Source organism: Condylura cristata, unplaced genomic scaffold, assembly GCF_000260355.1.
Source record: "Condylura cristata isolate star-nosed mole 26May11 unplaced genomic scaffold, ConCri1.0 scaffold00016, whole genome shotgun sequence".
Lineage (NCBI taxonomy): Eukaryota > Metazoa > Chordata > Mammalia > Eulipotyphla > Talpidae > Condylura > Condylura cristata.
Window position 1 is genome coordinate 11,556,550 of NW_004567117.1, and position 27,173 is coordinate 11,583,722.

Genomic DNA, 27,173 nt, shown 5'->3' on the forward strand with positions numbered 1-27,173 from the left:
TAGAATTTGTTTAAAAGGTGATGACTTCACCTTGCCCCATAAACCAATTTCCTTTGGTACTATGAAGAGCAGGGTATGTCTTTTAAGTCTTCACTACTACTCTTAGAAGTTAGTAAGTTTCCTAAAAAGTGAAGAATTGAGTCTTTTAAACCTAATTCTTTAATAATTTTAAGAAATCAAGTAATTGTGAGAATTAAATAATGTAAATCAAGCAGAAATCATTAAAATTAAAATCACCAGATTCACATATGTAAAATAAATATTTTTGTAAGAAGTTCGAAGGATCGTAATATAGTCAAAATAGAAAAGTAAAACTTCATATGATAAATCCATATCTAGCTATAGATATTCTACCCACACACCTTATTATATTATTGCTTAGTTAAGCAGGTGGCAGGGAAAGATGGAAAAAGCAGACAGAATAAGAAATATAAAAGATAACCACAAAGCAAAAAAAGACCCCACATATCTGTAGTGGAAACAACTGGATAAATGAAAACAATGAATAAAAACCCTTCAACCAATGGCTGAATTGAACTGAAGCCAAGATTTTTTTTTTAATTTGAACACTTAGAGGCTATTATAAAAGTCTATATGAAATGAATTGGTGATCTCAGTTCAGATATCCTGGAGGTCTTATTAATGTGAGTGTACAGTACTGAAGGTAACATGTATAGAATAAAAATAGATTTATTCCATTTCAGACACGGGTAAACAGCAATTATATTAAATTATCACAAGATATCTGAAATGGTCAAAATTATTTAAAACTTTGCTCTATTCAGAAACAAATATTAAATACCCATTTTGCCTCAAATGCACGCATTTAAAAAATATATACTTAAACATACTTCCTTTGTGGGATTTTTCTTTTTAGTATATTATAAATTGAGACTTTAACCTTCACAAATTCGTCCTTTTAAAACTCTCACGATAGCAAAGAGAAGATTAAAGTAAATCATCTTTTTGAATTAAAAGTTGTACCAAGCTATATGAATAGTAAAACAGGCTAATCAAAAGCTAAAAATTATTAAGATCAAAGAAAATTTTAAAAATACTCGAGTTGAGTAGCATTATTTGCTAGAAGGAGTAAAGGAAACATTCATTTTTAAAGTAATTTTTAAAAATCCCACAGCATAAACCAAGCCATAATATATTAGTTAGATTTTTCTGTTTGACATTGTTTTGGAAAAAGCCATCATATATAGTTCAAGGGCTTTGTATATATTATCATTTCTTAAAAACAACTTCAGTGACTTAGATTAGGCAGTACATCTCATAGTCTGACCTAATTAGTTGACTATGCATTTTACAGTCATGAATTCCACTTACCACATACTTTACAGCACTAATAAACTGGTTGTGGAAGAGCAAATGCTGTGTTTCATCTTCTGGATTAGAAGCTGTGTAAAGCATACCACAAACGTTGCAGGAAACTGCTCCAAATCTTTTCTGCCCTGCATCCTATTTACAAAATAAAAACAAACATTTTTTTTCTCTCAAAATAATATTCCTAGAACATCAGCCTCTAAAGCTATAATGTAAACATAAAGCGATGTGCTTAACCTATAACAGTTAATGCTCATTATAAAAATTAAGATGTTAATCTTTGCTGTTTGTGTGTGATTTTACTGTTCCCATTATAGTAATCTGTCCACTCACTCCATAACACTTATTAGTGATTGCACTAGAGCTCTACTCCACAGCATTTAATAACTATTGAAAAGAAACAAGAAACAACTATAACAAAATTTTAATCCTAAAGCCACAAATAGCAAATACTTTATAAATGAGAATACATAATTTATATATGCAATAATTATATTGCTGAAGTTTAGAAAAAATATTTTATAGACTTAAAAAAAAAATCAAGTCTGTTCTCTTTAATGGTTTTGTTCTTGTTTGTAGATACTAAAAAGAATATTCTGATGTCAGGGCTCCCAAGTGGTACAAGGGGTTACGCAGCACTACAATGCAATCTGCAGCCACTGCAGCATGAGTTTGATCCCTGGCCAGAGAGGGAACCCACATGGTGCAGCAGACCATGTGTCTTCTGTCTTGCCCACTCCTTCCTCAGCAGTGTATTTCAGTGGATTGGCCTATTCTGCTCCCCACTCTAATGAATATTCTCATCTCCCAGCACCTCTGGCCTGCACCCCAGCTCTTGTTTGCATAAATATATATATATACTTTTTAAAAGAATATTTTGATGTCACCAGAAACTCTTTTTCTATTACTTATATGTTAAATAAATACATGAAGGCTGACTACATTCACCTACCTGCAATAATTATGCTACAGTGATTGCTAACGGAATGTTTTCTATTCTATTCAACAAGAGAATTTCTGTTATATGGTCTAATTTTAATAAACAACTCAAAAGATATATAATCTCTTTATTGATTCAGTTTTAAAGCTACAATTTCAGCTGATTGTTTAAAAAAATAGAACCTAATAGTATACCTTAGAACTATGTTTAAATAGCAAAGAGTAATTAACTGATAAAGACTGTATGTAAAATTAAGGAAGCTCACTCTAAAAGATTCAAACTTTGACAAAACATGGCCTGAATTTTACTTCAGGCAGCTTAAAAACAATTCTGTAATTGTGACAATTGTGTAATTGTGAAAAATATACATAATAACTAACATTTTGTAGTTAAAATATATAGTTAAGTATATAGCTCAGTAGTGTTAAGTACATTCACACTGTTGTGCAACCAATCTCTGGAATTCTTTTCATTTTACAAAACTAAAATTCTGTACCCATTAAACAAGCAGTTACTATATTGGACAAAGCACCTTTAGATTCTGTCTAATCTTATTTCACTGTCATACTGCTTTAACCAATTTCCTTTCTCTAAGAAACTAACTTTACTATGTAACTGTATACTGTAACTATACAGTATCTGTCTTTTCTGTGACCTGCTTATTTCACATAGTATAATGACCTCAAGGTTTATCCATGCTATAGCATGTGTCATAATTTCTAACTTTTTTTTTAAGATTTATTTATTTGTGCATACAGAACTGGGGTACAAGCCAGAGGTGCAGGGGCGGCGAGAGGATTCACCAGAGAAAGAGTAGAGCGCAGAACAGGCAGCTCAATGAAGTACACTGCTGAGGGATGCAGTGGGCCAGTCAGGAGAGGTCTGCTGAGCCATGTGCTCACCTCCCAGGCAGGCGGGATCAAACTCATGCAGAAGTGGCTTTAGCTTCCCAGTGCTGTGCTTTAACCCACTGAACCAGGGAGGGCCCAATTTCTAACCCTTTTAAGGATGAATAATATCCCAATGCATTTATAGAGACCACATTTGTTTATTTATTCATCTATTGATATGGGCCATCTTTTGGCTATTATGAATTACAAATATCATTGCACAAATATCTCTTCAAGCAGGCAATTTTCATAGTAATGAATACACATTTCTGCCTGTTTCCTCACTGGTAAACAGGAAATAATTGTAGAGCACATGGAGTAGCACATTCAAAAAGTATTGCTCTGAAAATTCAGATGTTAAGATACACATTAAATGATTAAAGTTGTAACAGCAGTAGCACTTTAAATTTCTGATTTATCCCCACACACACACACCACATGCAACTATCAGTTTTTTGTTTGGCTTGATTAATTCTAGATTTTACAGCACCAGCCTTAATTCTACATGTACAATATTTCATACTTTTTTAGTGCTATTTTCAAAGGGTTAAAGAACTTGTACACATTGATGACTAGAGTCTTGCTAGAAAGCTGATGCAAAAACATTTGAATTGTATATTAATTTAAGCTAACATACATTAATATGTGTGTCTTTGTGTAAACCCTAGAATAGTGGTGTGTGAAGTAACACTTCTGATATAGTTTTGTGTCCCAGAAAATGTTTCTTAATCCTTTCTGAAACCCTGGGATTAATAAACAGAACTGTTTCTGGGTCCCCCTGGTGATGCAGGGGTTAAAGACACAGTGCTATCAAATGATCATCAGCCACAGTAGCCCAGCGTGTTTGATCCCCAGCTGGCCTGTGAGTAGACCAAAATGGTGGAGCAGACCTCTCCTGTCTCTCCTGCTGCTCCCCTCAGCACTGTTATTTCAGTGGTCTGCCTGTTCTGCTCCCAGTGCTCTCTGGTAAATCCTCTCATACCTCTAGCTTACACTCCAGTTCTCATACACATAAATAAATAAATCTTAAAAAGTAAAAAAGAACTGTCTCTCCCTAAACAAGCAATAAAAAATATAGTTGCTCTCATGATCAATGTCATCATCAATTCTTGGCCAACACTATAAACAGAAAAGTAATGCATAAATATTAAATTTTCTAATAGCCATGCCAAAGAACAAAAGCAGCAGGTGAAATACATTTTAAGAGGTTATAATTATAGTATTTAACAAAATATATCCCATATATTGTAATTTCAACATGTATTAGAATTAAAATAAAACTTAGTGACGTCACCTTCCTTTTGTACTAGTCTCTGGAATGTAGCAATGTTTATACTTGGAGCATGTCTAGTCTACAAGTCTTCTTTGAGCTCAACAGCTCAAATGGCTCAAATTGGACAATTCATCTTTAGATTCTAATTGCCTAATCCTATTTCACTGAAATACTTATTTAACAACAAAAACATTACTAAATGTAATTAAACAGCTCTTTTTCTCAAAAATTTCTACAAATTATTGTAAAATTATTCTCCAATCATTCAGTCCCAAAAAGTCTATTAATTATGTTGGGTGAAACTACACTAAATATTCTTATTTTGAGTACCTCCATTTTTCAGTATTATGCTTGCTTTATCCAATAAATTTATAAACAAAACAGTTCAGTCTCTTTTCAACTTTGTCACCAAACTGTACTTACTATGTTCTCTTTCAAATTAACTACTGGTTTATCTTCCTGTAAAATGTATGTTGAAGGGCATCACTGGTCGCCTCCAGGTTAAATCTCAACACTCTCATCAATACAGCCTGAGTTCAAACCTCAGCCAGGGAGTCAACCCACATGTCTCGCCTTCTGCTCCCCCTCACAGTGTATTTCAGTAAATCCACCTGTATCACTCTCCACTATGTCTCTGGTGAGTCCTCTCACCACCCATACCCTCTGACAATATCCTAGTTCTTCTAAGCAAAAAAAAAAAAAAAAGCATAAATATTTTTTAAAATTGTAACACATACGGGCCCTCCCTGGTAGCGCAGCGGGTTAAAGCACAGCATTGAGAAGCTAAAGCCACTTCCGCATGAGTTCGATTCCCGCCTGCCCCGGAGGTGACCACATGGTGTGGCAGACTCTCCTGACCCGCCCACTGCTCCCCTCAGCAGTGTACTTCCTCTATCTGCCTGTTCTGCTCCCCACTCTGTCTCTGGTGAAGCCTCTAGCGGCCCCCGAGCCTCTGGCCTGTACCCCAGTTCTGTATGCACAAATAAAAAAATCTTTAAAAAAAAAAATTGTAACACATACTATAAACAGATACACAAAATAAGCTCCATAGATACTTAAACTCTAGTATGCCCTGTTATGTTAATAATTAAATTAGCAAATGAAAGAAATGATCAAACATATTTAAGAAAGTAACAACTGAGACATAAAGTACTGACCTGTTGTAAATAAAATTAGAAATATATAAACTTGAATTTTTATTATTTGCTATAGTATATACTCAACCAGGGCAGTCGGTGTAGGGGCTAAAGGAGTAGAAACTGCAATGATACCAGGAATATTTTTATATTGAAAATTTATGGCGTCAAAAAAGGTCTTTGCACAAATAAGATACATTAAACATTTTGCCAAGGTCAAGTTTTATACTTACTATGATCAACTGTTTTTCATCAACTTTCTCTGTTTCTTTTAGTTTCAAGTCCTTTGGAATTGTTATCTCCAAATGAGAATTACACTTAGGCCAATAATCTGAGGTCTCTCTTTAAAGAAAAAAACGAAATAGAACATTAATAAATGTTATAGACCCTTCTTGAAGGAAAAAAAAAAAACCTGATTTATATATTTGTCTATAAAATACTGACAAATTTCAACTGCAAAGTGGAAAAAAAGAACATTTTAAAAAATAAAGAGGGAGGGGACCCAGGAAAACATGAATTTTCAACCAATAAATAAAAAACTGTAACAGGGGGCCCTCCCTGGTGGCGCAGTGGGTTAAAGCACTGCACTGAGAAGCTGAAGTCACTTCCACATGAATTCTATCCTGCCTGCCCCGGAGGTGACCACATGGTGTGGCAGACCTCTCCTGACCCGCCCGCTGCTCCCCTCTCCTGACCCGCCCGCTGCTCCCTTCATAGATCTGCCTGTTCGGCTCCCCACTCTGTCTCTGGTGAAGCCTCTCACCATCCCTGAGCCTCTGGCCTGTACCCCAGTTCTGTACGCACAAATAAATAAATCTTTAAAAAATAAAAAACTGTAACAGTGCCTTATGGTTTGAATAAGTTTTAAGTTTTATAATTTTTATAATATAGTCCTCTATAGCCATCTAGAGTTTATCTTAAATATTGTTTTTAGTAATCTGTAAGGCAAAATGAGACAAAATTATTTCATTCTCATGTTAAAAACAAAACGAAGTTTTTAATCTATTTAAACTACTTTTACATGTTGATAATACTTGGTGTTTTTCATGAGTGTGAGGAAACCAGCATTATTAAACACTTGCTAGAAGCATATAGAAGACAACCTCTTTGTACAGAAACTTAACAATATAGGTTACATAATAGAGTAAATAGCAAGTGAACAAAGACATATGTCTACAAAGATTTTAATACAAAACTTAAAAGGTATAAAATCACTTAGATTTCATACTTCTACTTTTATTAATACTTTACCTGTTATCACTGGACTTAGATGTTTTGTTATCACTGCATTGCTGTTTGGGTGCTGAACCTGTAATTTAATCAAGAAGGTGAGTTACATATTAAGCTTTGTACTAGAGCTTCAAGCAATGATCATTACACAGGAAGGAGAAAAAAATCCAATGCATTGTTTTATTTTAAATAAACACCATTTAGCAATATTAGAGCCCTCTTCCTAGAAATTCCACTTCAGAGACAAGGCAGAAAGAGATCTAATAGAGATCTAGTGGTAGCCTCTAGTCTCATCAATACTTAGCAGCCCTGAACAAAAATGCTAATTGTTTAAACGTCTGTATACTAATGTAATCTCAAAAGGAAAACATTTCTTGGTTTAAAAACAATGTATAGTCCCTAGAGTTTCAATCACATTAATAATCGATGCATTTTATTTCATAATGAACAAGTACATTTCTCTATATCAGACTGTACCAATGCCTGATTAAGAGGAAAAGTTAATACATGCAATGGAAGCAAGAATCAGACCTCAATATTTTGTTCCACATATACCAAATATTCTTCACTAGGTTACAAAACTAAATTTTTGTATGGTATAAGTAGACAAACTGCAGCATTTATTAAGCCCTTAATTAAAAGACGGAATCACTAAGATGGAAAATTAAGTAACTAAGGTTTACAGATAAGAGACTGAAATAATAAAGCAGACATTTATACTTACACTACATAACATTTTTTTTTCTAGAGAGTAAATCAGAAATAAAATTAAAGATTAAAAACAAAGACGTATGTGGTAGGGAGTTGAAGAATCATACTTAGGTACTTTAAGCAAATCAATAGAGGCAATTCTCCCCCCAAACAATGATGATCCTGATAATCACCCATTTGAAAAACTAAGGCAATGGATAAAACATGGCCTATTTTGGTAGTTAATACAGTTTCCTGTTACACTGACAACAGTTTCTCTGGACACTGAAATCCAAGTATTTTCAAAGTGTTACCTGCAAATTTACTCTCCCCTGTATCAAGTTTTGCTTGACTGACAAATGTTGAAACAGTATTTTCCACTGGATTGTTTTCAATCTTGGATTGCAAACACAGGCTGACATTCTAAACACATATAATGAAAAATGTTAGTTTTGTTTTTTTAACTATCTTTGGGTTTTTATCTCAAGACATTTTCAGTGAATTTTAGTGAAAACTTAAGATAATACTTTATATTTGAAGTAATTTACAAAGATATGCCTTAAAAGTCTCTTCATGATGTCGCCCAAGTCACCCACTCAAGATCAGCTCCCTTGATTTCTCCCTCCATGCCTGGCTGGCTATCTAATTTCTCTAGCTCCACCTATCAAATTTGCACAGTCCAACAGAGTAGCCATTTACTGAGCACTTAACATATAAAGTTAGGGAGACTGGTTTGTGATGTGTTCAATTGTGGTAATTTTTAGGACTTAGAAACATACACACACAAAAATAAAATATCTGAATTTTAAAAATTGACACATGGCCCTCCCTGGTGGTGCAGCGGGTTAAAGCACTGCACTGAGAAGCTAAAGCCACTTCCGCATGAGTTCGATTCCCGCCTGCCCCGGAGGTGACCACATGGCGTGGCAGACCTCTCCTGACCAGCCCACTGCTCCCCTCAGCAGTGTACTTCATAGAACTGCCTGTTCGGCTCCCCACTCTGTCTCTGGTGAAGCCTCTCACTGACTCTGAGCCTCTGGCCTGTACCCCAGTTCTGTATGTACAAATAAATAAATCTTTAAAAAAAAAAATTGACACATGCTGAAATGATACATGGCAGGGGTAAGACACTGATTTTACCAAGTTCTTTGCCATTTTTTTTTTTTTTGCTTTAATGTGGCTATCAGAAAGTTTTAAATGACATGTGTACCTCATAATATATTCCTACTGCATAGTACAGATCTAGAACACCTTATATTATATAAACTCAAGTTGTCATTAACCACTTCTAGGAAGCCTTCCTCATGCCCTTCTCTGAAGCACTCTGGAATTCTCCATGTACTTCATCTCTACCTCTCTCATGACCTATTTTCTTGACTATCACATCCTATTTTGAATTATTTTTGACTGATTTTCTGCAACTCTTAAGAGCAAAAATGACACTATATTTAATCTTGTATGTCCAACAGTTTCTAAATAAAGAACCTCATCAAAGCAAATATTCAATAATTACCAAAAGAAAACACCCCAAACTCTAATATCATGGCTAACTTAGAGAAATGGAAACAAGAAAGCCAACAATTAAATTTGTGTGTGTGTGTACCTGCATTGTGTCTGCTACCATAAACATGTAATATTATTTTCAAACATTGTATTTTTCTTCAAATAAACCTTTATATTCACTAGAAAACCAGAAAAATTATAAATACCAAAAAGAATGCTATATTACTAATTAACCTCTATTAATAGAAAGTAAGTTACTAGTTTAAGTCATTAAAATAAAGGTCAGAATAATTTAAATTCTGTTGATGAATTAACAGAAAGTCTACTAAAAGGTTAGCCTTATCAATCACAACTATTTCTTAGTACTGCTAAAATCGACACTATATAATTTAAACAATAAAATTACAGGCAGTCACAGAATACGTTTTTCAGTGATGTAAGGTCTACAATAATACTTTTCAAGTCTCCTACCTCCCAAAATATAACTTTGGTGAAATTCTGAAGCCAGTCAATCTAGCTTTAAATCCAGGCTCCATAACTTAATAATATCACCTTGGTAAATTACTTAAGCCTCTTTTCCTCATTTATAAATTGTGGATAAGAACAGAAATCAGGCCCTCCCTGGTGGCACAATGGGTTAAAGCGCAGCACTGCAAGCTAGCCGCTGCACCTCAGTCCAAGTTTGATCCCCAATGCCTGAGGTGACCCCACATAGTGCAGCAGACTTCTCCAGTCTCACCCACTGCTCCCCTCAGCAGTGTACTTCATCAATCTGCCTGTTCTGCTCCCTACTCTATCTTTGATGAATCCTCTCAGTGCTCCTGCACCTCTCGCCTGTACCCCCATTCTGTATACATAAATAAATAAATCTTTAAAAAAAGGGGGGGGGCATAGAAATCAAGGGCCTCCCTGGTGTTAAGAGGGGTTAAAATCTCAGCACTAACAAGCTATCAACAGCCATTAAGGCATGAGTTTGGTCCCCTGCCTGGGAGCTAACCTATCTATATGGCATAGCAGACCTCTACTGTCTCACCCACTGCTCCCCTCACAGTGTATTTCAGTAGATCCGCCTGTTCTCTTCCTATTTTGTCTCTAGTAAATCCTCTCATCACCTGTACCTCTGGCCTATACCCTAGTTCTTATATGCATAAATAAGTAAAAATAAATCTTAAAAAAAATGGAATAGAAGTCAGTGTGAACTATGGTAAGAATTACATGAAGCACTTCTTTCCTGACAGTTAGTGTTCATCAAATAAAAATTATGATGATTCCTAACTATGCTACCTCATTATATATTTTTTTAATGTGGTTAGGAAAAATCTCCATGACTACTACAATGTAAATTTCTTAAAAGGTCTCCTGTAGTCATAACACACTGTCTTTAATGTCAATAGGCTCTCAATAATGTCTTGAATTAAAGTCATCAACACATTTCCTAACAGCTCTGTGACAATGATCATACTGTTAATATTGGTGATAAAATTAGGAACAAGCTATAAGTGCTTTAACAGATAAAAACATAAATTGAATACATTCTCTTTCTTTACAACTTTTAAAATATCTGTGTCACTATCAAACACGTAGAACTGCAGAAAACCAATGGGAAAAAAATGACACATAGACAACCTATATTAATATTTCTGTAAATACAATACAAACACTACTAAGTATTCTTTATAGGTGTGTATGTATGTGCTTTCTGTGTGTACAGACACAAAGAGTGATAGAAACAGAAAGAGATACAGAAAAAACCCATTTTAGGAGCATATTTACTCTGGCAAAAAAAGTTGAGAGAAATGAAAAGATGTGTTTTTTTTTTAAATCGGTAGTGTATTTTTCTTATTTTAAAAAACCTGACTTCAATAAAGTGTTATTTTTTTTTTCTCAAATGTGGGGTGGTAGACAGATGAGTGTAATAATAGTTATCTGCAATGAGTGTTTGAAATATTCAACAATTTTTAAATGTAAATAAAGGCATTTCTTATAATGTTCTTTAAAAGAGAAGAATGGCATAAATCCAAAGAACATTTCAGAAAAAGCAGTTTTATAGGTCAAACAATGTAATCTAAGCAAGCACCTCTAGTTAAGTAACAGTTTAGTCCAAAGTTATGGATTATATCTCTTATTCTTCAATATATTTTTCCACGTATTAAACCTCAATCTGCCTTCACAGTTCTCACTGATACTTATATACAACAAAGACTAAGAAGACACTCTCTCTAGCAACACTTGCAGCATATCTATCAATTTGCTGACAAAAACACTCCCTGAATAGAATGCTACCACAATAAGCAAGCATCCTTATTACTCATACCACCACTTATTCTAATTACTATGACTATTTCAATAATTGTCTTCTAATTGATGCTTTCATCCCTATTTGCATAAAAAACAAAATCTGAGCATATCATATGGTGACAGTTTCCTTTAAATTTCATTTTGATTTTTTAGTAGACAATAGACACTGGTCTATACATAATTCTTTCTCGCTTAAATGGAGTTTTACTTATGATTCATTTAAAGAGAAATAGCTTGTTCAGTTGTTTTTACATGAAGTTTTACAACTACTTCCTCAGATAATAAAGTTTCTTTTAGCTATTAGATGTTGTTTTTCAATTTATTTTTCCATTTTAAAAAGCCTTGGCCACAATTTTATTCTTAAATTGAAGACATAATTTACAGCTTTCAGACATTTTGTCCACTACTCAAAATGGCCACACAACTGAAACTAGAAGGCACCCTACCAACCAAAATGCTTAACTTTTCAATTTTACCAAGTATGGGAGTGGAGAGTGGAAGGGGCAAAAGGGAGGGAGGGTTAGTCACCCAGCTAAAATTAATTTTAATATGTCAAAATTGAGCCAAGTTCTACATTTTAGTCACTATGAAACATCATTTTGGTGGCTATAATTAATAGAAAAAGGAAACAAATCAGTGTAAAAAAATGTTAGGCTTCACAGGTTTATTCTCACATAAAATAAAAAGATGAATAAGGAAACAATGACAATCACTCATGTAATGTGAGACAGCTAAAGGAATAAGTTCCATTACAACAAAGACTGGGTTAATATTCTTGCTTATGATTTAATAGTATACCTTAACAAATGACTCTGATGACTTAATTCCTAAGCTAAAATATTATACATACTATTTCTTAGTATACAATACTCAAATAACTCTACTGAAAATGGATTACCTTATCTGATGTCAACTCCAATGAATGTTTCATCTGGTTACCCAAAGGTGGGATGGAAGGTTTTGTCTGATTATCCACTTGACAGTTTTCAGAAGCCACTTTTGTGTTTTTTCTAAATTCAACCTTAATGTTATTAATTCTAACTTCAGAATTAACTTCTTTCATTTCTTTCTTCTGGCAAGCTATGCCTTTATCATCAGGTGACTTGATATCTAAAAGTGAGCTTTGATGATGATGCATTTCTAAAGCTGGTAATGAAAAACTGGTTTGTAATAAGCCCAATTTCGGGGAAGCTTGAGAGTCCAACTTATTCTGCTGCACAGAGTTAAATTTTGAGAGTTTAATTTTAGTCCAATTGGAGTTCTTTTTAGCAGAGCTGTTTATTCCATTTAGTATACATTTCACAGGCTTTGTTTTTCTACTGGGGAAGAAACGATTACACTGGACATCCTGAGTTGTTTCCTTCTGAATTATTTGTTTTTCAACCTCAGTCTTTTCCAACTTAACTTCTGTAAGTTTCTCCTCCTTTACATTCTCCATTTGTGAAGATTCCTTTTTTACCTCTACAGTATCCGACTCAATTTCGCCAGCAATTTCTTCACAGAGCTGGAGAATGCTACCTCGTTTGCTCTTTCCTGTTTGCTCCAGCTCATCATCTACACTTTGTTCAGGCACTGATGGCTTCGGACTTTTTTGGGATTTTACACTACTATTCACTTGTGTATGAACTGACTTCTTTATCTCATTCTTTTTAGAGACCACTGAAGTAGTCATTTTGGATCTTCTTATCTCAGATGAGGTTACAGGCACAGTTCTTGTTTCTTCTTTTCTAACATTCTTCTGAAGACACTTCTCAGATCCTTTTATGCATTGAGAACTACAAGTATAAGCTATCTGTTGTTCTACTTTGCGTTTTTTTCCTTTTGGTGAATTTGTTACTTCATTTACTACTGGATTTTCATCCCCTTTAGAGTCAGATTTTATTTCCAGTACTTTTCTTTTCACATGTTTCTGACTTGTTTTAACTTTATTAGATTTATTTTGAGTGTTACTAGAGCGCTCCTTCCTTGTTGGTGGCAAATTCTGTTTAACTACTTGAACTAGACCCTGAATTTCTCTACTGCGCAGAGTCCTTGTTGAAACCTCTGTTAACTGCTGTAATCTTTGTGATCTCCGATTAAGTTGTTCATTTGATTTGGGGATTTCATGGACTGAATTTTTCTGACATAATTTCTTCTTTTTTGTAGATTCTTGCTGTGACTGTCCCTTCAGAATTACCATATTTTTACTAATGGATTTGCTGGCTTTTTTATCATTGGACACTGCCTTTGCTGATCTTGTACTCATGTATGTTCCCAATTCAGGCTGATTTATTTTACTTTCACTGGACGATTTCACCAATGATTTTGTAGTTTCTTTTGGACCTGATTTTTTTGCTGGATTCTTTAGAGAACCTTGAATTTGTGTTCCTAAATTCTTATCTTCACTTTTTTTAATAACATTGGAGGAATTTTCTTTTAATTTCTCTTGAATGGACATCATTCCTGAGTAAGGTCCTCCTTTTCTAAGTAGTTTTTGAGAGGATTTTTGTGTACTGGTAGGTATGAATGTTGAATATCTACTATTACTATTGAGGAGGCTTTAAAGACCTGGTTTAACTGATGTTGATATACATTTTCAACAAAAGTACTAGTTTGCTTCAAGTAAGGTTTTAGTCATCCCTAGGACACAAGGAAAGCTGGCATGAAGGATAAGAGATATTTGTTTTACCTTGGACAGGCAATAAGAAGTTGAAGAAAATTTAATTCTAAATTGAAATTGTGAACATTTTTTGATGAAAAATCTTAATTTAGGTTCAAACTGTTACTTTTTCAATTATTATTGAAAAGTTTTCAGGTCTAGCCCTATTACTGGAGGAGTTATGTATCACTGACCAGTCTGTTTTGATGTCTTGGAAAACTTTTTTCTTCTGAAGTCTACAGTTATTAGACTTTGATTCATTTGAAGCATGTCTTATGGCTAATACGTTTAGTTCCTTGCTTGCTGAGTCTGTTGGTTTGAAATTCTTATCTAACCTTTTTCGTTTAATAAAATACTCAATTAATAAAGATTTCCTTTTGTGGTGGCTTTTCTGAAAAATTAAAAAAAATTGAGTTTTATACATCAAAAAATGACAATGCTACATTATAAACAAACCTGTTTTATATATAAAAAAAACCTAATTTCTCCTTTGGTATTATTTAGCCTATCTAGTTAAGGATAATAGAACAAAGTATCTCAAGTACATTTTTATAAATAATCAAAAACTTGTCTAACATAAGAATTGAATAGTTAAAAATAACTTTACTCCTTAAGGTTTACTTACAGTCCTTTCCCCACAATACAGAATTGGTCTTTCAGCCACCATAACTCATGAAAACTTGACAAAATCATTCCTTATAGTATTTTCTTAACGCATTACACAGCACCTAAAAGAAAAAAAAATCAAAATGTTTAAAAGAGGCAAAGGAAAGATGTGTTCATTTACTTCTCATCAAATGTATCATTTCTTAATATTATTCTGTCCTAACATTAAGCCTTCAGAGCTCACTTTAATACCAAGTACTTAATTTTAGTATTTCTAACCTAATTTATGGTAAATGTACCCAATAGAAAAACACATTTAATTTTGTTGAAGAGAAGTTTAAAATGCATACACACAAAGTTAAATTGGTAAAGAAAAAAATCCTATCATTAAGAAAAATGTTATATACACATAGAAAAGCATTCATGCAGTTAAAAAGGCAAATTTAAACATAGATTTGCCTTCCACTCTCATGTAAAATCCACTAAAAAAGCAACAGGTTAAAGCAAAACCATGAACCCAAAGTAAAGGATAGAAGATGATAAAAATTAAAAGTGTGAAGATATCAAAAATAGACAAATAACCCCAGGCTCAAGAAAACCTGAATCCTAAACCTAAAATGGAGAAAACTGAGGAGCAGTTCTATTTACACCATATCTATATGCTCCCACCCCCACTAAGAAGGCAGTACCAAGTTCCATAGGAGATTAAAATGAAATTCAAAAAAGCAGATAAACTCCCAGGGAGCCATTCCAATTATTAGTACCCAGAAGACTGACCCTGAATCAACAACCAAAGACTGATGATAAAAATTTCTGAAAGAAGTGAAAAAGAAAAGGTCTGGATATGCAACAGGCACAGCTGAGAGTAGAAAAATCATTCTGACAATAGAGGGATAAGTAGCAGTACACACAGTTATTGCTGAAACCCATTCTTCCCCCCAAAACATCTGACTATTCACAAACTACAAGATAGCAGCCAAGCCTTTGGCCTTTGAGGGACAAATGAAAAGACCGTTTTCTAATGAATTTGAGAAATCTAAAGAGAAGATCTAAGAAATACTAACAATGGCCCATATTAAGCAGGGATACACATACTCACATACTACAATCTGTAGCCTTCCTATCATCAATCCACCTGCAGTTTCCGATCAATTTTTAGTATCTCACTTTAACCATGAGCATGTAAGAAAGAGTCACCACATATATAAGGAAAACCATAAAACAAAATAAACAGAAAACAAGCAGTGTAGAAGAAACAAACTATGCAGAGATAAAAACTATAAGCTAATTTGCTCATAGGACAAATATGAAAAAGTCAGAATGCAATACTGAACTCCTGAAAACCAAAAGGAAAATCTAAAGTCAATTAGAAGCATTAAAAGATAGACCGCCCCTAACAAAAATATTGATATGGCAACCTATAAGTTTGGTGAATGAATAAATAAAACAACACATTGTAGAAATACCCAGAAATTCCTCAATATCACTGTTTCAACATTCAACAGCATTCATTAACATGAAAAAGTCATAGCCAATGTTGAATGAAATGACTGATTATTCAAGAATATGCTTTCAAGCAATAGTTATTTTTGTTTAATGTCAGTTTCTAAGAAGCTATCAACAATATTAAGTGAGAACTCTAACAGAAAACTACTCAGCAGTCAAAAAGAACAAACTACTGGAATGATACTGGTGAATCTCACAATCATTATGTTCAGTAATAAAAGCTAAACACCAAGTACATATTATGTGATTCTACTTTTTATTGAAGTCTAGAAAAGGCAAACTAATCTATAGTAACAGAAAACTAAATGGTCATTGTGGGATGGGGGCAAAAGGAGAAACTTTGAGGTGATAGAAATTATTCTGCATCTTTACTGTGGTAGTAGTTACAAGAGTGTGTAAATATGTCAGAATAGTACATTTTAAGAGAATTCATTGTACTTAAACTATACATAAAGTTGCAATCAGCAGCCACTGCAGCATGAGTTTGATCCCCAGCCAGGGAGGTGACCCACATGGCACAGCAGACCTCTCCTGTCTCGCCTGATGCTCCCCTCAGCAGTGTAGTTCCTCAGTCTGCCTGTTGTGCTCCCCACTGTGTCTCTGGTGAATTCTCTCACTGCTCCTGCACTCTGGCTTGTATCGCAGTTCTAGATGCATAAATAAAAAAATATTTTTAAAAAACTATACTTAAAGTTGTGAAAAAACAGCTATAACTCATGCGGGCCTACAATCAAGTAACTGTTACCAAAAAAAAAGGAAAAGAAACAGAACAGGATGCATAGCAAGCTTCTTTTTAGTTATAAAAGTAGAAAGGAGGCCATCATGTATTAAAATATAACTGTTGATGCACACTACAGGTGTAGGAGGATACACAAGACTTCTCAGAAACAGAAGTGTCAAAGTGTGGAAAAAGCATTTCACTAAATCTACTTAAGTGTTTTATTACAGACGTTTTAAAACAAGGTTACATGTTACATTTTTCTGAAAATATAAAATATTTCTGGTATAATAAATAAGCACCAGAAGGTGCTAAGTTATAAAAATAAAGGTATTTACCTTACTGAAAGGGAAATCACATAGCAATTTTCTCTTTTAAGTTGATTGATGATGCTTCTAATAAATAATGTTTCTAATACTTCTTTATGCTGGGGACTAATCTTTTATAAAAAAAAAACCACAGCTTAATCAAAATATTCTACTTAAAATACATGAGAACACAAAAACAGCACTAAATGGTCACTAGGCTCCAGATAAAACTGTCAAACTCAAATTACAGTGAGAAGTAAAGGCTTCCACACCCACATTTAAAAGGGGGTTGCCTTGTCAAGCCTAATCTAAATCACTTAATCCACAGTGACTGTAAGCAAGAAAAACTAATTATACTGTCATAAACCCTGAATTCTGAGACTATTTCTTCACATTAATGCATTATTATTAATACATTTGACAATTAAGTTTTTTTTTTCTGGGAACCTCCAAAAAGTTATTCAAAATTAATCTTCAAAGGTATAATAACCTGAAAAAATCAAGAGTTCATTTACTTTCAGTAGTAAGACTTGTAATTTTTTAAATAGTGAATTACCTTATTTCCTTCCCTCTACTAAAAATTTTTATATAGCAGAGATCTGGCAGTTGGGAACTACCTTTAAAAAGAGGCATATTGAGGCCCTCCCTGGTGGCACAGCAGGTTAAAGCACAGCACTGAGAATCTAAAGCCGCTTCAGCATGAGTTCGATCCCCGCCTGCCCCGGAGGTGACCACATGGTGTGGCAGACTTCTCCTGACCCGCCCGCTGCTCCCCTCAGCAGTGTATTTCGTGCCTGTTCTGTTCCCCACTCTCTCTGGTGAAGCCTCTCACCGCCCCTGAGCCTCTGGCCTGTACCCCAGTTCTGTATGCACAAATAAATAAATCTTTACAAAAAAAAAAAAGAGGCATATTGATACACAAATCTACAGTAGTTATCAATACTTTATTCAGGTATGCTAAGAATCACTTTATTTTACCCTACCTGCTAAACTGTCACTAATCTAGCATTATATAACTTAATTATCCTCTCTCTTACAGTCAAAAATTAAAATACATTCCTTAACCCATTAACAAATTAACATGATTCCCCCTAAAATAAAATGCTACTTAAATACTATCTTAATGAAATCAATATGGGGCCAAAAAACTGTAATTGAACATTATAAAAAACGACCAGTACAGAAAACCCAAAATATTTATGCTTTATTTACTGTAGAAAAATAATTTATAAGACAATTGTTAGAAAATAACAAGAATTTAAGAATTTAAGAATTCAGCCAGGCCCTCCCTGGTAGCGTGGGTTAAAGCACAGCACTGAGAATCTAAAGCTGCTTCCACATGAGTTCGATCCCCGCCTGCCCCGGAGGAGACCACATGGCGTGGCAGACCTCTCCTGACCCGCCCGCTGCTCCCCTCAGCTGTGTACTTCGTCGATCTGCCTGTTCTGTTCCCCACTCTGTGGGGAACAGCCTCTCACCACCCCTGAGCCTCTGGCCTGTACCCCAGTTCTGTATGAATAAATAAATCTTTAAAAAAAAAAAAAAAGAATTCAGCCAATTTTCTACAATGCTTTTTAATAAAACACACTCAAGTCTTATTTAAATATTTTATTATACTTCAATCAATATATTTTAAGTGATTTTTTTTAAAAAATCATCTTTTAATTGATATAATTTCCATACCATGAAATTCACCCCTTTAGGACATAAAATATAATGGTCTTCAGTATATTCAGAGTTACACAGTTGCTGGTGTCTAATTTCAGAATATTTTCATACCTCCAAAAGAAACCCTGTACCCATCAGCAGTCATTTCCCCATTTCCTTCTACCCCTTGCCCCTGGCAACTATATATCTACTTTGTCTCTACAAATTTCAATGTTCTGGACAGTTTAACTGGAATCATGAACATGTGGCCTTTTGTGACTGGCTTGTAGGGCAAGAGGTTAAAGCTGAGCACTATGAATTTATCAGCAGCCACTGCAGCATAATGTTTTTAGAGTTCAAGTAAGGTTGCAAAAAGTATCAAAAATACTTTGTCTTTTGACCCTACCTGGTAGTGCAACAGGTTAAAGCACAGCATCCATAACCAGTTCAATCAGGAACCAGGGAGGTGACTCACACGGTATGGCCCCTCTCCTGGATTGTCAGGGGCTCCCCTCAGCAGTGTATTTCAGTCAGTCTGACTGTTCTGCTCCCCACTGCAGTGAATCCTCTCACTCTCCTCTTCTCCCTGCACCTCTGGCCTGTACTCCAGTTCTTGTCGGCTTTTCACAGATGCTCTTCTAGTACTAGATTTGTTGAGTGTTTTATCACATATAGATAGGATTGAAGTTCATCAAGTGCTTTTTCTGCATCTATTGAGGTGATCACATGGGGTATTTCCCCCTTAACATGGTGTACCCCTACTAACTTATCTTCATATGTTGAACAAATTTGCACTGCTAGGATAAAGCCCAATTGGTCATGTCTGTAATCTCTTTCCTATATTGCTATATTCAGTTTGCAAGTAAATGAGGATTTCTTTTCTTTTTTTAGTTGAGGATTTTCTGTTATATATTTCTAAGGACTTCTAACCCTTATGGGTTAGAGTCAGACTCTTCTAAATTCCTGTTGCTATTCTGACCCTTTCTCAACAATCACAGATATTCCTAATGGCATCTAGAATGATGAATCCTTTGCAGATGGTTTTCAATTCACTTTGCCCAAACCCATCAAAGGAATCACTACCTTCCTATGGCAGCTATAGCCTTAGAAATTTACTTTTAAATTAATAAAACAGTTTGAAATTACTCCTTAATCCGTGGTCTGCAGAAGGGATGCTGCGTGTGTTAGCAGTGATGAAAGCATTAATCCTCTTTGCACAGCTCCATCAGGGGTCCGGGGTGACCAGATGCATTGTCAACAAGCAATCATACTTTGAAAGAATCTTTTGGGTAGATGTCAAAAATCTTTTGAATAAGTCTTAAAATATTTAGCAAACCGGCCCTCCCTGGTGGCACAGCAGGTTAAAGCACAGCATTGAGAATCTAAAGCGGCTTCCGCATGAGTTCGATTCCCGCCTGCCCCGGAGGTGACCACATGGCGTGGCAGACCTCTCCTGACCCGCCCGCTGCTCCCCTCAGCAGTGTACTTCGTCGATCTGCCCGTTCTGTTCCCCACTCTGTCTCTGGTGAAGCCTCTCGCCGCCCCTGAGCCTCTGGCCTGTACCCCAGTTCTGTATGCACAAATAAATAAATCTTAAAAAAAAAAAATATTTAGCAAACCAAAAAAAAATTTTTTTTAAACCATGTTGTAAATAGACGTGCTGTTATTTAAGTTTTGTTGTCACATTTACAGCATACAGGCAAAGTAGATCTAATATAATACTTCAGGGTCCTAAGATTTTCATAATGGTATATAAGCACTGGCTTCAACTTAAAGTCACCACTGCTTAGCCCTTAACTACAGAGTCAGTCTATCCTTTGAAGTTTTGAAGGCAGGCATTGATTTCTCCTTTGTAGCTATAAAAGTCCTTGATAGATTCCAATAGATTGTTGTTTCATCTGCACTGAAAATATACTGTTTAATGTAGCCACCTTCTCATCAGTTACTTCAGGTCTTTTGGATCACTTGCTCCTTCACTTTGCACTTCAATGTTATAGACATGGTTTCTTTTCTTAAACCTCATAAATCAATCTGCCAGTTTCAAAATTTTCTTCTGCAGCCGCCTAACCTATGTCAGCCTCCACAGAATGGAAGAGTTAATGCCTTGCACTGGATTAGGCTCTGGTTGATGAGAATTTTTTATCCACCTCATTAACCCATTACTTAAGGGACTCCAATTGTTTCTCACATTCTAAAACACCTAGTAAACACTTAAAGATGAATGAACATTTTCAGGAATATAAAGATTACTTTAACTACTACTAATCAAAACCAAAAGTTAAAACTGAAGCCATCGGGGCCCTCCCTGGTGGCGCAGCGGGTTGGAGCACTGCACTAAGAGACTGGGGTCACTTCCGCATGGGTTCGATAGCTCAATTGTCAAATTGTCATTTCATTCCCATGTTTGTCTTCCACCATTTATTACACAGTCATCCATTTCACCCACATAAAGAAAATAAAGACAACTTCTATCAAGAAAGTAATGACAACAGCAGCATTTACATTAGCAAGAATATAAAAAAATAGCCCAAATGGCCATTAGAGAAAAGTAAAATACCAATGTAGAATTTAGTCATTAGAAATAAATGGTATGCCTGCTTTAGGAGCACATATACCAAAACTGGAATGACATGTAGAAGATCAGTATGGCTCCTGCAGAATGATGACATGCAAACTCATGAAGTGTTCCATATATATATTTTTTAAGTAGATAAACTGCACAAATATAACTTTGAAAGAAAGGTAAGTTAGCCTGTAACAGAGGAAACACTAAAGGGAGGAGTACACAGTTAGAAGTAGTTAACTCTAATGAGATAAAAGATAGTGATGAAAGGGCAAACTGTTTAGAAAGAATGAGTATCTACACTGTATGTCTATGGTTTTGCAATGTTTGAACCTTTTATATAAAAATGAATATACTTATCAGTTGCAATATAAAAAACTACATATATTGTTTATACTCATGTAAACCTTACTGGGAAAACCAAAAAGTGAATCTGGACATGTCTCCACTACAGCTGTAGGCAAATGTTCAAAGAGCATTACACACAACAGACAAAGAGTACAACACACATATGGATTAAGAGATGAGAGGATAGATGTATTCCATAATACATCTATTATGGAATAATATTATTTTCAGTGATAAAAAAAGAATTAAGCACTGATAACTTTTCCAACATAAATTAATCTTAAAAACATTAAACTAAGTGAAAGAAGCCACACACAAAAGGTCATATATTGTATGTTTCCATTTTATAAAATGTCCAGAACAAACAAATCTATAAAGTCAGAAAGGAAGTAAAGGGCTGGGGAGGAAAGAAAATGAGAAGTGACTGCTAAGAGACATGGGGCTTCTTTTGGGAGTAACAAAAATAATCTAAAGTTAGACAATGGTAAAGATTGCACAATTACTGTGACAATACTAAAATTGTCACAGTTGTGACACTGAGTTGTATTCTTTAAGGATGGACTTCTCCACAGTTATTCCTAAAAAATCTGAGTCTGAAATTCTAATATTTTTTAGAAATAAGCCCAGATAACTTCTGATAATTACCTGTTTTTGCTTTGTAAGAAAAATTTCACTTAGTGACTGAGTCACAGCAAACTTTCAAATACTAGCTGAACTTATTTAGTGGAATGAAACAATAAATTTCAAATTTCCGTATTAATAAAATTATCTTCTTTAAAACTACTACTTATTTTATTTAAAAGCTCAAGTTTTGGGCCCTCTCTGGTGGCACAGCAGGTTAAAGCACAGCACTAAGAAGCTAATGCCACTTCAGTATGAAGTGGCATCCATATGGCACCGCCGTCCTCTCCTGACCCACCCGCTGCTCCCCTTCAGCAGTGTTCTTCATCAGTTCTGCCTGTTCTGCTCCCCACTCTGTTTCTGGTGAATCCTCTCAGCACACCTGCATCTCTGGCCCATACCCAGTTCTGTATGCATAAATAAATCAATCTTTAAAAAAAAAACAAAAACTCAAGTTTTAATGAGCTAATAATACAGGCTCAAACTGTGTATTTCAAAATATACAGAAATAGAGGCTAGACACAAGCATATTCCCTAACTTCAAAAACCTTTTAAAGAAATTAAGCAGTATATAGCCTCTAAAAATTAACTATAATTACATACATGGAAGTAAAATGTCAGATTATACGGCATGTAGGAAAAATATATGCTAAACTGGGCCCTCCCTGGTGGTGCAGAAAGCACAGCACTAAGAAGCTTAAGTCACTTTTGCATGAGTTCGATCCCCTGCCTGCCCTGGAGGAAACTCACATGCCCCAGTAGACCTCTCCTGACCAGCCCGCTGCTCCCCTCAGCAGTGTACTTTGTTGATCTGCCTGTTCTGCTTCCCACTCTGTCTCTGGTGAATCCTCTCACCCTCCACAACTCTGGCCTGTACCAAATAAATAAATCTTAAAAAAAAAATATGCTAAATTATATTTGCCTTTCACTTAACATCACAAAATAACACAATGGAAACATTATGAACAGCTTCTGGACCATTATAAACACTATTAGCTACAACTAATATTACTAATATTTTGATGAAGTGATAGCATAAAAAGGAAGTATTTAGTTATACCTACTTGACAACTTCATTTCCATATTATCAGGATCCCTTTCAGCTTTGGTAACCACATTAATTCTAAACTATTCAATTATTTACATTAAAGCAGCAGTTTTCAATATGTGGTATGGAAACACTGGAAAACCCAGAGACCCTTTGAGGGAGTTCATTAGCTCAGTCATACATGAGTGAAAAAAATCAAAGTACAGAACAGACCAGTCAACTAACACAATATCACACAAAAGCATATATAGTTTCAGTTTCTACATCACAACTAATCTTTAAGCAATTACCACTTGTTGAGTTTTGTTGTAGAATCCTATATCACAAGTTTCTAAAAATCACAGTGAAACTGGATTTTCAAGTATTTCAAACAGAACAAAATATAACAACAAATTAAATGCAGACACTGATAAGAAAATCCAGCTGTCTTATATTAAGCCAAATATTACATTTACAAAAATGTAAAATAATTACATTCTTCTATTCAATTTTTTTGGTTTGGAATCATTTTTCATCAACTGTATTATTCATATTAGCCTATAGCTTACTACCTTTAATCAATACACTTAATTTTTAATAAAATAACTATATCACTATATAAAACTCATACAAACAAAACCTATTTTGAATTTCTATTATTTTGAAGAGTGTAGTGGGATCTTGACCAAACATCTGAGAACCACTACATAAAATATTTAATATTAATTTTTACAATGTTTTTATCTGTAAATCTCACATACCCTAACAAAAATATTTAAAGTTGAAGAAAGCAGGGGACATAAATTTTGCTTTCTTCAGATATACTGTAATGCAATTAGTGTAACATCTAGAAAGAAAAGACAGGATGGTAACATTGACAGAATGATATATTTGCCAAAAATTAACTATACCAATATAATTGTAATACAGAAATTAGGCAGAATACAGCCAAAAATGTTTCATTGTTCAAAACAAAGAGGATACACAGGAAAATGTAAACCCTTGATCGCAAAGGGGTTAACATAGTCATTATATGAATTACCTATGATTAACCATTTTACTAGAATTCTAACTACCATCTAAATTTCTAGTCACTTTCAGTAGCTGTTACTGAAAGAAATCTGTGTGGATCATAAATCAGTCAATAAGCTATGAAAAATTATTTAACTACCTTAGGAATGAATACAGAAAAAAATATCAATCCGCTATTTTGAAGTGCATTACCAGAATAAATACAATCACTTTCGTGCCGTAGTAAATTACCTAACTGAAAGCATCACCCAGCAAAGGGGATAGATGGCATTCATTAATAAAGGTTCTTTTTCAGTTCTTATGTATACATCATTTGATTTGTAGTACTGACTGAGCAAGGTGAAGTAATAGCTTATTTTTCCTCAACCAAGAATAATGAAGATGGAGAGAAGCAGTTTGGAAGCCAGATCAAATTTGGTATAGACCCCCGTACTTCCAAAGTCACATGGCTGACAGAAGGGGTGTTTTTGCAGCTTCCAAACTAAGCAGCTTGCACCCCACTCTAATTCCACTAGTATCTAGGTAGTGAGGTTTAATTTTTTTTCAAATTAAAAAGTGCTATTGGGGCCCTCCCTGGTGGCGCAGCGGGTTAAAGCACTGCACTGAGAATCCAAAGCCGCTTCCGCATGAGTTCAATTCCCGCCTGCCCTGGAGGTGACCACATGGCGCGGCAGACCTCTCCTGACCCGCCCGCTGCTCCCCTCAGCAGTGTACTTCGCTGATCTGCCTGTTCTGTTCCCCACTCTGTCTCTGGTGAAGCCTCTCACCGCCCCTGAGCCTCTGGCCTGTACCCCAGTTCTGTATGCACAAATAAATAAATCTTTAAAAAAAAAAAAAAAGTGCTATTGATGTTGATGTTCTGTGTAAAAGTAGATACTATGGACCTAATTAAATCTCGGGCTGAATATAGCAGTTCACAGAAACCGGAGAGTATTAAACTGAATTTCGTGTTTTACACGGGTTATTTAAAAATTAATGATTAGGAGAGGGGAAAAAAGAAAACCCACCCATATCTAACATTCCACTAAGCGGCATTATTTTGGATTTCTGCAAGGGTTTTTCATTTACTGAAATAACATCTAATAATATTAAAACGTTGTGTGCTGCAATTACTTCCTGTTGGGGGGGAGGGACGCTCCATTTCAGCTATCTAAAGTCCACAGAAAACATGGTATGTGATACTTGTCAAATCTCAACGCTTTAATCCCTTTCTCCTCCGCTGCACCCCCATTTCCCGGAAAGGAACACAAAGGTGGGTTTTCAGAACTCAACTTTTTTGGGAGGGTGGAGGGGTGGGTAAGGAGATAAAGGTAGGAGGGAGTGGAAGGTGAGGTAGACAAGTTCTCTAATTTGGGTACTTGTTACCCTATTCTGCCGGAAACAAACCTCCGCTGGGAAAAAGAAAATCTCACGATTTGTGATTAAAAATCCCCTCTGTTCACATCACTATAAAATTCACTCTAGCCTTCCGTGCACTCGTTTCTACTCCAGAGCGTTCTACTGGTGCCCAGACCCAAATTACCGCATGACCTTGGACCCAAGCCGCCGCTCCCCCTCACCGGGTAAAGGCGAAAACCAAGATTCCTAAACGCCGCCCCACAGAGGGCAGAGGCCTCGGGGTTCGGGCTGCAGCGGCGGGTGGCGGCGCCGGCAGGCGATCAAGCTGCAAGAACCGCAGCTCCGAGTGGGCTGGAGGAGGTGACTCCCGGGAAACGCCAGGGGGCAAGACGCCGGGGGCGGGGACAAGGCCTGGAGCTACCTGCGCGGCCAACGCCGACCCACCCCGGCAGTAGCAATGGCTCCACCCCACCTTAGGGCTCTGGAAGACCTCGCGGCCACCTAGGGAACCCCGACCCGACCCTTCCGCGGCCATGGCCTCTGATTACCTCTGACCGCCCCGCAAGTAGCGGCAGGTGGTGCAGCGACTGGGCGGGCCGAGATGCGCACGTTGTTGCCTCCGTCAGGCGACGGCGTCTGCAAGCCGCCCACTCCCTCCCAGGCGCTCCTGAGCCCGAACCAGGGAAATAGGAAGAGGCGTGCAGAGGGTGGGACAGGAAGGGGGAAAAGCCGTCCGGCGACCCGAGGGGCTGGCAAAACGGAGATGAGGACCCAGGCGGCGCGACAGCAGGCGGCGGGGACGCTGAGCACTCTCGCGTACCTTCCCCACTCCTGGCAGAGGGTCCAAGGCGAGCCAGCGAATTGCCTCACATCCGGGTACCAGGAGACATTCAGCTGCTTCTGCCGCGACCGCCGCCTCTCCCGCGGCGCAGAAACGCTAAACTTCCGGCGACGACGGCGACGCCTCGCCCGTCAGATGGGAGTTACCTGTGACCGTCTGGGGCGCGCTTGCGCAACGCTCCTCTTCAGCCCTTACCGGCTCAGCTGACGTGCCCAGAAGACGAAGATGGCCGCCACGCTCGCTGCGTGTCACGCAGTTTTGCACCCTGGCCGGGACCGCTCGGCGTCGGGGAAAGGCGAGCCAGCTTCCATCCCTAGCGCAGGCGCGGTGGGAGGCCTCGCGTGTGCGCACCGCGGGTGGGCGCCTCGCGGGGAAGCGACGGCGCCTCCTGGCGGCGACCGCTTGCCTTTCCGGGTCATCTTTTGGAATAAAGCCACCTTTACTCCCAGCGGAGGTGATTTGTCTCGGATCCGTCACCACGGATTCGCCTGTCAGTTTCGAGTACTAGTCTCTGCTACCTCTAGTCCAATACCTTTCATCTTAGACGTGTCTAGTGTAAAGTAAAGGGGAGACAGTTGACCATTTCCTCTCCTTCCCCTCGAATGCACTCCAGCGCCTCCAAAAATATGCAGAGCTTCACCTGTTCCTTGCACTTTCCTCTGACTATGGGAGCATGAGTCAACAAGAAATT

The 27,173-nt window shown here is 36.5% G+C and overlaps 1 protein-coding gene across 3 annotated transcripts in view; it reads right to left on the reverse strand.

Moving 5' to 3' along the window:
* ESCO1 (establishment of sister chromatid cohesion N-acetyltransferase 1) overlaps nt 1–26,708 on the reverse strand; it is a 40,640-nt gene extending 13,932 nt beyond the window's left edge. For 2 of the 3 annotated variants that reach the window (XM_004683777.2, XM_012725961.1), the window contains exons 1-7: nt 26,190–26,708; nt 14,553–14,655; nt 12,188–14,318; nt 7,803–7,911; nt 6,820–6,877; nt 5,802–5,910; nt 1,333–1,464 (exon numbers count right to left, since the gene is read on the reverse strand). In XM_004683777.2, the coding sequence (XP_004683834.2) occupies nt 1,333–1,464; nt 5,802–5,910; nt 6,820–6,877; nt 7,803–7,911; nt 12,188–13,729 (1,950 nt within the window). In that variant the 5' untranslated portion in view covers nt 13,730–14,318; nt 14,553–14,655; nt 26,190–26,708. The remainder of the gene's footprint in view (nt 1–1,332; nt 1,465–5,801; nt 5,911–6,819; nt 6,878–7,802; nt 7,912–12,187; nt 14,319–14,552; nt 14,656–26,189) is intronic. The other variant, XM_012725960.1, reaches the window with a different exon arrangement.
* Nucleotides 26,709–27,173: the final 465 nt, after the last annotated feature.